Source organism: Equus caballus, chromosome 15 (genome assembly GCF_041296265.1).
Source record: "Equus caballus isolate H_3958 breed thoroughbred chromosome 15, TB-T2T, whole genome shotgun sequence".
NCBI lineage: Eukaryota > Metazoa > Chordata > Mammalia > Perissodactyla > Equidae > Equus > Equus caballus.
The window spans coordinates 18,773,183-18,786,193 of NC_091698.1; the positions used below are offsets into that span (position 1 = coordinate 18,773,183).

The following is a 13,011-nucleotide window of genomic DNA, read 5'->3' on the forward strand; positions in this document are numbered from 1 at the left end:
TTTCAAAAGTAGCTCAGAGTAGGAAGCAAAATATATTAAATTAAGACCAGCAACGAGGACATTCTGAAATGTTCCTTAGCCTAGAAAGACCCTTGGCGTAGGGTTTTTGTGAAAATTTTGCATGTCTAAGTCTTTTTCTGGGGCAAGTGCTGGGTCCCTGAACCCAGTAAAACTTGAGAATAACCACGTCAGTGAACAGTGTTTCAGAACTCTGAAATATTTTTTTTTTTAAAAAATCACAAAGGAACAAAAATATAACAGAAAAATAGACAAGTTTTTGATTATCTTAATTTGAAAATTGAAATATAAAGGTAAACAGTTGCTTTTCTTTACTCATTTTTAAGGTTTTGTGGATAGGGCACCATTTAGAAAATTACTAATCAGCGGAATTACAGCTGAGGAGGTAAGTCTGGAAGAGCTTATTTTGAGGGCAACTTGTAAACAGTATCAGGTGACTTCACAGAAAAGCAGCCACCTGGCTAGAGCAAGATTTGGAGGAACACGCACAACTGAGTATTATAAGCTTTCTATTTCGGAGGCAGAGCCAGAAATTCTGAGTAAAGAGAATCTAAATCAGTGGTTCTAAACTAAGAAAGTGTGTTATTCTGGGTCTGCTGAGAATCAGCCTCCAAGATGGGATTAGAAGGCAAAGGATTTTATTAGGGGAAACATCTGTGCGAGAGAAAACGGGGAGAAAGGCAGACGAGCTGGGAGCCCGTCCAACTGCTGCGGGTCTGACTGAGGGAAGGAGCCAGGAGGAAGGCTGGGCAGCCGTCCCAGGGCGCCCACAGCCTGAGGGAGCTTCAGCGCGGCCGCCAGAGTCCCGGAGCCGCGTCCCGCGCTGGAGCAGGCCTGTCTCCAGGCCCGGCCCGTCGTGGTGCCCGGCGTCCCTGCAGCCCTCGCTCGTTGGCTGGGACCAGCCTCCCCGCAAGCCCGGCGATGGAGCTCAGCGCGGGGCCCTCCGTCAGCTGCGCCGCGGGTGACGGCGGAGAGGCGCGGTCTCGTGGCCACAGAGGAGGTAACTGGATCACCCGCGGAGCCCCTCCGCCAACTCGAGATGTCCTCACGCCGTGGGCCCTGCGGCCTCGGGGGGAAGCGCTGCCGGGCAGCCGGCAGCTAGTGAGGGTGGGACACGCCCTTCACGTGTTCCGAGTTGGTACAAGGGTTTGAGACCATGGGAAAAAGAAAAATATCTCCTGTTTTGATGTTTATTTTATGAATGCATTGTTGGGAAAGATCTTTCATAAATGGCTTACTAAGGATTTGTCACAACGTTACTCAGTAGCTGATAAATTGCTGTGTCTTCATCTCTGATTTGTTGTAAAAGTTCATGGGACAAAGTTGTTTGGTAAACAGTTCCCGTGGTCATGTGAGCGTGGTTCCAGGGACTTTTCAGGAAAAGACAAGTTTAGATGTCCGCTAGTGAAGGGTAGCTCAATAAAGAGGGTGCTGTGACTACACTGCGGGGAGCGTGGGAAGCACACCCACGCCCCGCCCCCGGCCACGCCCCCTCCGCCCTCAGCTCTGCTCCTCACTGACAGCTCCTTGCAGGCTCTTCAGTGAAGCACTTCCCACCTACTAAGGTGCACACGGACGGTGTCTTTTTCCAGAATGAGATCTGACCTAGAATATAGCATTTGCTTATAAATAGGCGTCTCCCTCTGAACATGAGTACGCCAGTCCTGAAAATTCAGTGTTAAATGCCACAAACACAACCGGTCCTATTTGCCATTGTTTTCAAAGGGAAAAACTGTAATGGCTACCGGTCAATGCTTAAGCTTTTCCTAAAATGCAACACTACACAGTGAAAAGCCCAAATGTAATAAACAATGTTCATGTTAAAATGTAAATGTCTCAAATTGTGACTTTCGGATCACCAAAAAATTAACAGGATCATTCTTGTATTAATGATTGCTTCGTATGCAGCACTGTGAACAGTTTGCATGTCCTCGGTTGCTGTGATGGTTCATTTTATGTGTCAACTTGACTGGCCCAAGGGATACCCAGACAGCAGGTAAAACATTGTTTCTGGGTGTGTCTGCAAGGGCGTTTCTGAAGAAATTAGCTTTTGCTTGAGTAGACTACGTAAAGCGATGGCCCTCACTAATGTGTGCGGGCACCATCCAATCCACTGAGGGCCCCAAAGGCACAAAACGGTGTGTAACCACATGGAAGGATCTAGAAACATAATATTGAGTGAAAACATAAGGACCAGAGAACTATCTACAGTAAGACACCATTTTTATAAAGCTCAAAATGAAGCAAAACTGAAAAACATACTAGTTAGGGATACAGAGATATGTGATGAAGTTATTTTTAAAAAGACAAGGGGAGGGGATGATAAAACACAAAATTCAGGATAGTGGTACCTGTGGCGGACAGGCAGGGAGGTGGGATAGGGCAAGAGCTCCTGGGCCGGGACAAGGATCTTGGTCACAGTGCAGTTTCTAGGTCAGGTGGCGGTTGGTGGGTGCAGCACTCACGGTCGCTGCGCTTCCTAACAACACTTCCATGTGCTCTTCTGTATGTAGAGTTTCAAAGGTTTACATACATAAGCGTATACTGAGAGAATATTAGTACGAGTCCTACTCGACACTCAGCGCATATTTACGTGCAGATAGCAGGAACAATATAAGCACACTAACCACACTGATCATTGGGAGATTGAAAAATGTGCAGAGAATTTCTGTATGTATGAAAGGTTCATTTAAAATTTATTTCAGGGGATTTTTATTACATTCAGAGGCTCAGACGATAAGGCACTTTACATTTGAGTTTTATAACTTTGTAATAAGTGACAAAAACAAAAAGAAAGGAGGACATCATGGGACAACATCATACTGGAAAATAGATTTATTTTTTATTAAACTCCGTCTTAAAGATTTCTTAAACCTAAGAGCTACAACTCTGAAAGTTTTTCGGAGAATATATTACTTCTAAAAGCTATATTTTATGTTCTTTATATACTTGGAAGGCTAACATAAGTTGCGTAATTGAAAATGATAATTACCTGGTAACTCTTTTGTCCTTATTATTGTATCTCATGAAAACTTGGGATTGCAATTAGCTCTTTATTCATTACCACGTCGCTTGTAATGGTAAAATGTGTGCATAATGTACATCCCATGGCACTTCTTTCTTCCCTGTGAAATTCAGACAGTATTTTACTCTAGCAACAGATCTTTTAGGCTTTACCTAGAGACGGAGCTTACCTACACTTGTCTTCTGCCCCACAAGAGTTTTTAGTGGATGCGGTCAATATTTATAGAGCAGTGCTGGTCCCAAAGGCTGACGCCAGAATTGTGGAATAGGACCCCATGTATTCTTTCTGAGATTTCTGTAACGGAGATCTACTGAAATGTTATTAGAGAAATACAAAAATTAGACTAAGCATCTCAGCATCCCCGGGCAATCAGTGGATGTTAGAGTACTGAATCGGTGGTCAGAACTGAGCTTGAGTTTCCAACTTCTTATTTGCTGAATTGTGATATTCATTTAACATCTTTGTGCCTCATTTTCTTCATATTAATAAAGTGATAAAAGCTCCTTTATCCTCCTCATAGGATTGTTATGAGGCTGGAAGTCAATACACATGAAAAAACTTTACACCCTCAAGGAATATGCAAATATTAGTTTGTCACTAGAGGAAGGTTTTTTTTTTTTTTTAAATTTTATTTTTTCCTTTTTCTCCCCAAAGCCCCCCGGCACATAGTTGTGTATTCTTCGTTGTGGGTTCTTCTAGTTGTGGCATGTGGGACGCTGCCTCAGCGTGGTCCGACGAGCAGTGCCATGTCTGCGCCCAGGATTCGAACTAACGAAACACTGGGCCACCTGCAGCGGAGCGCGCAAACTTAACCACTCGGCCACGGGGCCAGCCCCGAAGGTGTTTTTTATTAATCAAACATAATAAGATTCAGAGTAAAATATTTAAAAAAGCATATTTAGGCCTTTTAAAAATTACCATGTAAAGTACATGAATTTCTCAGCAGAAAGAAGAAGATGCCTATAGGGTCTGCTTGAAAAATCATTTTATTGATTTTCACACAAATGAACTACAGATCTTCCCTGACTTACAGTGGGGTTACATCCCGATAAACCCATTGAAAGTTGAAAATATCGTAAGTCGAAAATGCATTTAATACATCTAACCTACTGAACATCGTAGCTTAGCCTAGCCTACCTTAAATGTGCTCAGAACACCTACGTTAGCCTACACTTGGGCAAAATATCTTACACGAAGCCTATTTTACAATAAAGTGTTAATATCTCACGTAGTTTATTTATTTGTTTGTTTGTTTTTGAGGAAGGTTAGCCCTGAGCTAACATCTGCCGCCAATCCTCCTCTTTTTGCTGAGGAAGACTGGCCGCGCCGGCCACGCTGGGAGGCTCCCTGTCCCTCCGGGGAACGGCAGCGCCCAGGGGAGCCTCCGTGCCGGAGTCCCCTGCTCGCGGGCGGCAGCTCGCAGAGGCAGCCCCTCCTCGCCCTCCGGGGGCGAGAATCTTAGCGACCTCCAGGCGCCCCAGTCCTCACTTGCTGTCGTCCTCCAGAGGGTCTTGGCCCGTCGCGAGGAGGCTGCGAGGCCCAGATCCTCCTCGCCTCGGGGGATCCGGACAGGCCCCCGCCACCGAACCCCAGCGGCCGGCCCGCTCCGCCCCGCTTTGCGAGGCGGCAGACGTGCGTCCCTTCCCGCTTGCCTTATGCGGGCGACGCGGGGACGGCGCTACCGCGCGGCCTGCCGGAGGGGGGTGCTCACGGCCGGGCCTCTGCTTTCCAGCCGGCGGCCGCGGCTCCCGGGCAAGGAGCGTGACGACGACCAGGGTCAGTGTCGTATTGTCCCGGGAGCCCGCGCGGGAGGAGGAACCAGCGTCCGCTCGAGCTCGGCCGTGGACGCGCCCCTCGCCTCGCCCTCGCTTCGCTGGGCCGCCCGGGGCTGCGTGCGCGCCGGCCGCCGCCGAGGCTCCCTGGCCTCTGACAGCTCGCCCGGAGCCCCGGGGCCTGGAGTCCCGGCTCCGGGGGCGTGGCGAGCGCGGGGGGCGTGGCGAGCGCGCGGGCGTGGCGAGCGCGGGGGGCGGGGCGCGCGGGGGGGCGGGGCGCGCGCGGGGGGCGGGGCGCGCGCGGGGGGCGGGGCGCGCGCGGGGGGCGGGGCGCGCGCGAGCCGGGCCGAGGAGCGGGCGCGCGGGCGACGCCGAGCCGAGTCAAGCCGAGCGGAGCGCGAGCTGCCGGGAGAGGCACGCAGAGCCGGCGGCCGCTTGCGGCTCCGCGCCCGTCGTGCTGCGTCGCCGGGCTCCGCGGACCCCGCCTCTGCCCAGGCTCCCGCAAAACTTTTTTCTCGGGGGACCGGCGTCTGAAGGGATCGGCGGGCTCGCGGCTCCGCGCTCCCTTACAGCGGCGGCCGAGGGGACTCGCCTCGCTCCCCGCCGGCTCTCGCGCCCCGCGCCGGCTCACCTGCTGACCGCTCCGCGAGCGGCGAGGGGCCCGTGGAGGGGCCGCGCGCGCGCCGGCGCCCCTGGACTCTCCCGCCCGCCGCCGCCGAGCCGCCCGGCGCAACTTTCGCTTGACTGCCGCCGCCCAGCCCGGGCGCCGGGGCCGTCGCCGCCTCACAAAGGGGCGCAGGAAGGGGAGGCGGCGCGGGCGGCGGGCGCGGGCGCCGGTGCGCAGGGCGCGGGCCTCGGGCCGCGAGGCCGGGAGACAAAATGGAGGCTGCCTCTGCTCTCCGGGCCGCGCAGAGCCGCCGGCGTCCGCCCCCCGCCCGGCTTTGCAGCCTCCTGCTGCCCCTCCCGCGGGCCGTCCCCCCGCGCTCCGGACCGGCGAGCCTTCGGGGCGCGCGCGTGCTGGTGGTCGGGCTTTAGCGAGGATACAGTGACTTTGCTGTCTCTGCTGGGTCGCCTCATGCGCTACTTCTTGCTGAGACCCGAGACGCTCTTCTTGCTGTGCATCAGCTTGGCGCTGTGGAGTTACTTCTTCCACACGGACGAGGTGAAGACCATCGTCAAGTCCAGCCGGGACGGCGTGAAGATGGTCAAGGGCAAGGTGGCCGAGATGGTGCAGAACGAGCGGCTCGGGGGCCTCGACGTGCTGGAGGCCGAGTGCTCCAAGACCTGGCAGTTCAAGAGCCACAACGTGGCGGGGTATTCCATCCAGGGCCGGAGAGACCACATGGAGGACCGCCTCGAAGTTCTCACGGACCTGGCCAACAAGTCGCACCCGTCCATCTTCGGGATCTTCGACGGGCACGGGGGCGAGGTAGGAGTTCTCCGGGGCTTTGTTTGACAGGGTGTGCTTGTGTGAGTGTGTGTGTGTGTGTGTACACCAGGACGTTGCGTGCGCGGCGGGGTAGGACCTGGGTGCGAGGGGCGTGGTGATGACCTGGTGCCGGCTGGACAAGGCCGCTCGTTCAAATGCGGCTCAAGTTGCCAAAAACTCGGCTGGATCCCGTTTGGGGGAGGGAGGGCCGTCCACAGCCGGGTTCGTGCCTCGTGACTTGTGAGGTTCCCCAGGGCCGGAGCCCAGCGGTGTCCGTGCGGGCTTCGCGGGAAGAGTGAGTGGTTTCTGGGGTGGCCTTTGGCCCGGGGCCTCAGAGCTTCAGTTCTGAGGTTTGGGCTGAGCTGGGCACAAAGACGGAAGAAAGTGTCTGTGATGCTTCGTTGGGGAAAGGGACAGAATCTTCAGAGGCGAGTCAGGGTGGGTGAAGGAGCTGGGACTCCGTGCCCTGCCTGCGCCCCAGGAGGGGCCCGAGGGGCGTCTCTGCACTGCTTCCCGGCTCCATTAACTCGGCGGGTGCAGTGCGGCCAGGTGACAGCCGGCCGCCCGCGTTGGCTGGATCGGGGAGCGGGACGGAGCTGCCTCCGGCCTTTGCAGGGGTGGCGGCGCTCGGATCTCACCCCCACGCCCTGGCCGGCGTGAGCGCGAAGAGGTGTCCTTGCTGCTAAACCCCTTTATTTGGGGTTGTCTCGGTCGGAGCCAGAGGCGAAGGTAGAGGCCGAGTCAGGTCTCTCTCCCGCATTTCTGTGGCGCCCTGGTTGTGCGCGGGGCTCGGATTCCTGGAGGTCGAGGCGGGGCTTGGCTCTGGTCCTCGGGCATGGGCTCAGGCGGGGTGAGTGGCACAGGTGGCCGCAGCGCCGCGCTCCACAGAGCCCCAGGCCGGTCCCCGTCTCTCTCAGTTTGGCAGTTTGTGACAGTTTATTGCTCAATACTTTTTTTTTGTTTTTTTGCAGCGTAATTTCTTACTCATGCTCGCCCTCCTTCGCCATTTCCCCCTCCCCCACACCCCCATGCTCCCATCCAACTTTTCCCCCACCTCTCTTCTTTGCCCTTCTGGCGTCTGGATGGGCGGTAGGGCATGCCACTCCTTTTCAAGGGCTTGCTTGTTCTTCAGTCTTTGCTTTGGGTGGACGTTGAGAAAGCTTTCAATTGGTTAGCTTATCTGCATCTTCGATGCAAAATCACTTCACCCATTGCTCTGCTCATCTTTCCAGGACAGTGTGTTTTCCTGCCTTGTAGAACCAACTTTGCCAGGAGTGACAAACTTAGTTGGAAAGTGTATTTGGTAGAGCTGAAGTCAGTTTCTCCTGTTTCCGCCCGCCCCAGCCCTTTCTGTATTCTGGCTTTCCTACTCAGGGTTTCTCGCTGGTTGTGATTCGCAGCCTCTGGTGTAGTGTGGGCCTCCTTTCCCCTCACAGGAGGAGGAGGATGTGAACTTGATTGACAGACATGCTGTGTACTTGAGGAAGACACACCTTAATGATGAGGTCGCCAGTATAATGACTGATTTGTTTCCTTGGTTTGAGTTAGAATGTGCATATTTTGATTTTATGTGCCTGGCCTGTTGTAAACCATTCAGCAAAACTTAGATTTATTATATACTTTTTACATTAAAATTGTTGGCAGATGATAGCCTGCTTCTGGCCTTAGCACAGTTTTGTTTTTAATTGAAAGGTCTGGATATACTATTAATGTTGTGGAACTTTGGGTTGTAGTTGTTTGGCTGTGCTATATTGACATATTTTGAGCCCGCACATGTAAGTGAATGGGTATTTTAAGTTTTCTATTAAGTTGATATTTTAAAACCTGAAAGTTACAGACCCAAACAGATTTCAGGTTGAAAAATTTCCAGTACTATCCGCCAGTAAATATACCATCCAGAAAAGGGACATGATAAATGGTCTTATTTAACCAGGAGTATTTTACATTTACAGGGCTTTTCATTAAGTTCTTAAATGCTAAACAAGAAGATGATCATTGTTAGCCAAACTATGAAATGCTTTCCGTTGTGCCTTACATTAGAAAGCCTGTTGTTTTCAAAATAATTAATATTATCAGTACCCTTAAAAATAAAGTAATTGTTCTATTTCTGACCTCCTGCAGTATGGAGCCAGTTCATTCATTTTGGCTTTGTTTTAGAGCAAAATAAGGAAAGTGCTGTAAAAAGGAGTGAGTTAGTTGCTATTGGGAATATGATAATAACAAAGAATATTAGGTGCTAATTTCTCTCCTGATTTTTCTTTTATTCAAGGAAAATCCCACCATCAAATTCTTGCCTTTTGTGGTGTTCAGCTCCTTGAACACTCACTAGAGGAGGGTGCCACTGTTTGATTTTGGTGTAAATGATAGTTATCTCCTTTCAGAAAAGAGGAGGCTTTTTCTGAACTATTATTTATATATATGCTTCCTGTTGAGTGGTACAGAAGACCAACGAGGTTAACTTATTTCTAATAATTCAAACTACTAAGGTAGGCTATAAAAAGCCAGGGCCCATCTATACTGCTAGTGCTTTTTTGATCCAGAAGGGACCTAAGCCGCCTCATATATCCATTTCATCCCATGTGTTAGATGAGATGTTTGTTGCTGGCTGGAGAAGTTGTGACCTTCCTAAGCTTCCACAGCTAGTTCAAGGCCTTCAGTTTGGTGACCTTCATATTAAACCACTGACAAATTAGTTTGCATATTTATCTGGATAGATGGATAGCACACGAGGGATACAGAGATGAGTGAGCTATGATCCCCATCCTCAGAACGTTTCAGTGTAGTGAGAGAGAGATTTGTGTACCAGCACTTAGTGCCATGGGGTGCTTAGGGTGTTAGGGGACCCTGAGGAGGGGCATTTCAATCAGGCTGGGAGATGGAAGCCGTGGAAAGACACTTGGAAGCAGTCATTTACTGCAAGCTCGAAAGGGGGCTTGGGCTTGAGATCTGGCTTTGAATCTCTGCTCTGCCTTATCCAGCTGTGGCCTCGGGTGGGTGGCTTGAGCAGCTTTATCTGGGAGATTTTGATCTGAAACAAGGCTAATGATGCATGTACGGCACCCCCTCATCAGTTGTATTGTATCCTCTCTAGAGAAGTTCCTGATGGAGAGAAGGCTGTGGAGGAAGAAAGCTCACAGACCAAGAAGCCTGCAGTGTTAGGGCGATGATGTCCAAGGGAAGGAGACCTGCGTGTGAAAGGGACAACTTTGTCCCTAAAAAGGTGTAGGTTGGATAATTCATTGGGTGTTCCCCAAACTCTCTGTCTCTCTTTGGTCTAACTTCTGGTGAATTGACTATCAATCCAGGATACCTCGTATCCTAGCATTAGGCAAGCAGCGTTGTGGCTTCAGATGTGAATTTTCTGATTAGTGAGAAGGGATATTCTCTCTGATTAATTAGTAAATTGGTATTCTCATTTGCATTTCAGTCCCTTGTAGTTGGGTTAGGATGAGTTAGTTCTCTTGAGTCTGCTCAAGTGTGTATTTTTGATAAAGATGTGTTTTTGGCCTTGTTATGCTGAGGACCAGACTCTGGATGCCTGTGACTTCTAGATGGGTGAGATCTTAAAGGGCCTTGTCTCGGTGGCCCCACAGGCCAGCTTCCTCACTTGATGGCCTTGGGCCCTTGAGACATTCTAACCACGATACTATGGGTGGATGGTTGACTGTGTGTGTGTGTGTCTAAGGCTATGGCAGTGCTTGTGTTGCGATATAGCAAAAGAAGACAACAAAAAGGCAAAAAAGAACATAGCTCAAATTGTATCAACTGATGTGGGAAGGTTATCTTTAAAATTAAAAAGTAATGTTTATGTAGGAAAATGATTTTTTTGTGCTTATCTGTAATTTTTATCCGCAAGCAAAAGATGGGTTTTTGTTTTTACTTTTTATGTTATCTAGAGGAAGTATCACCAGTCCTTTGAGGCAACTTTGTGAACGCTTATAGCGGAAAGCTGCCCAGAAGAGCAGATTGTTAGGTGCTCCATGTGCTTGTGGGCATTATGGTCTGAAAGGTCACGTATCATTGTCTTGTACAGTTGACACACAGCCTCGCCAGTGGTTAAGCTCAGAGTTCCACGTTCACGTCAGAGAGGAGCACCCATCAGATGCTTGTCAGGAGCTGCGGTCTTGAGGCTCAGCACTTCTCCAAATCTCCGAAGAGAAACTGCTTGTGGAAGGATGCCTGAAGGATGCACACCGTCTAGTGCTGTAGATCAGGGGCTCTTATCCTTTCTTGAGTCATGCTTCTCTGAGGATGTTATGAAACTACAAACGTATCCCTCTGAGAAATGGACTTGTGCATCAAGTTTTGTTTATAATTTCGAGGTAAGTGGATGCATGAAGCCTCTGGATTTTAGGTTAGTCTAGGTGGAATGAAATCTGTTTCTGATAAAGCTAGACCTGCAGGGGCTGTGTAGTGGACCCTTTCCTTGGGTGGGTTGCCTTCCTCTTCATCATTTGCATTGATTTGACTTGTGTGCTGTCATGTGCCTGGGAGGGTCATTATGAGGGATGGTCTTCCGAAGCCGTGACAAGTCAGCTGCAAGGATGTCGTTGAGTATTTCATTTGTTACACGATGTAGTTTCCTCTTATGAGGACCAAGGGGGAGAGAGTTCTCTGATAGCTTTTATTTTTATCTTAAGATGCTGACTCGTGTAACTGATGGGATTGTCCTGTTTTTGTTGGCTGCTAGAATTCTTAGAGCCAAACCTCTGACCTTCCTCGAGCAAATGTGCAGAATTTTATAGAATACGTTAATTTGGTGCATGAACCTACTCCCAGGACAGCCTCTCTTTCCTGCCTTCAGCTTTCTTTTGTCCCATTTTTCTCTTTCTCCTCTTAGGTATGTCATTTTATCTTGTTGTGGTATATGTACTTATGTACGTTCCAGTGGATCCTTTCTGAAATTAGATATAGTTCTGAATAAATAACGAGTGGCACAATGAGTGATCTGCTCTCAGACGTTACAGCTGCTCTTAGTAAATGTTGGGTTCCCACATTACTGATGTACAAGAGGCCTGTGGATTTAGTATGGACAAATGCCTTATGGTTTAAGAGAAAATTCACATTATTTTGGTTTAAAGTGGCACATTAAGATTTCTGCCAAAAGGCAAGGAGCACTTCCCCCTTAATAAGCCCCCTCCCCCTGCCCCCATCCTGTGTTTAGGAACCTTTTTGAGTTGACTGCTGACCTTGCTGCCTCTTCTGAATGGATTATTTAGATGTTCAGTTCAGTTAAACCAGCATTTTCTATATAGTCTGCCACGTGTGGAAAACAGTGTTAAACTCTCTCTGATGCCTGAAGATCAATCAGTGCATTCTCTGCCCTCAGGGAGCATTCCATCTACTTGGAGAGATGAGCCCTCCCCCCCCCCCTTTTTTTCTTTTGGTGAGGAAGATTAGCCCTGAGCTAACAGATTTGGACAATAGTGAGTTTGGCTAGAATTTGTTTCCTTCCTCCCTTCTATTTAGATATTTTCTGGAATTCATAAAATGTTCATCGACCATTTCCTCCCCAATTTGTAAAACGTTATTTCTGTCATATCTTATCTAAATGGACTCATTTTAAAACAATGAAAAGATATGTTATATATAAGGTCTGATTTATTCAATGGAAAGGCATTTATTACTATGTTACTTTGTTACCGAGACTAATTTAGGTTTTGTTACAGGAGATAGCTTTTCCAAGACTAAAAAACAGCGCAATGTCTTCATTTCTCTTAAATCATTTCGTTTCCCTGACAGTCATTTTACAATAAAAAATATGTATATCATTCAGTCTCAGATGTAAGTGGTCCCTGGACTCTGTCCAGTTTAAGTACTGGATAACTCATTAGGGACTCAGTTTTTTAAATAATATTTTTATTTTGAGTGTTAATATTTCAAGCACTTGTTTTATTCTTAATTTCTACTTTGATTCTTAACCACTTCAGTAATATATTTGTGGTTTAACTTTTGTTACCATTTTCCTAACCCTATTTAATTAATATTAAAATAAGTCTGTAGCAAGTTAAACATTTAAAAATAATTTTAAAATTATAAAAGTAATATGACTATGTGATAGTACAGAAAAGAAAAAAATTCACCCCAAATATTATCTTCACATCCACTGTGATGATTTTGGTGTATTACTTGCTTAAGTTTTTTTAATATGCATTTTAAGTATAATTTTACATTGTTATAATGATGTACATATAGTTTTAAATCTTGGCTCTTTTCGCTTTGTGTAATTGTATAAACACATAGCCATTTTGCTCCATACTTCTTTACTGTGTTTCTAATGTATTCTTAGTTACGGACTAATATTTTGCTGGATGGATATTGGATAAATGACTCAATTGCTTCCTTATTAGTGTACATTTAGGTTTGTCTAACTTTTCACCATTGCAAATAACTTGGTACTAAGTATTTTTGTGCCTCTACTGTAGTTTGGATTATTTCTCCAGGGTAGATTTCCAGAAGTGGGATTTCTGGATTGGAGGAGAAGTAAAGAAACCACTATTACTGGTAATAATAATAATGGCTGACATTTATCGACTATGTATAAAATGCCAGGCAGTGTTTCCAAGTACTTATATATATCACCTAATTTTAATTATCGTAACAGCTTTCGAGGTAGGTGCTATGTTGTCCCCATTGTATCTCTGTAGAAATAAAGGCACTGAGAGGTGAAGTGATTTACCCAGGATCTCTCACAGCTCACAGGTGGTGAAAGGAGGCTTTGAAACTGGGATTCAGACTTGGAGCCGCCTGTCTCCAGAGCGTGTGCT

The 13,011-nt window shown here is 48.2% G+C and overlaps 1 protein-coding gene across 1 annotated transcript in view; it reads left to right on the plus strand.

Annotated features, from left to right (window-relative positions):
- Window positions 1–939: 939 nt before the first annotated feature.
- LOC138917786 (collagen, type I, alpha 1a-like) overlaps window positions 940–13,011 on the plus strand; it is a 30,406-nt gene continuing 18,334 nt past the window's right edge. The window contains exons 1-2 of the mRNA XM_070235944.1: window positions 940–1,156; window positions 4,356–6,244. Of these exons, the coding sequence (XP_070092045.1) occupies window positions 940–1,156; window positions 4,356–6,244 (2,106 nt within the window). The remainder of the gene's footprint in view (window positions 1,157–4,355; window positions 6,245–13,011) is intronic.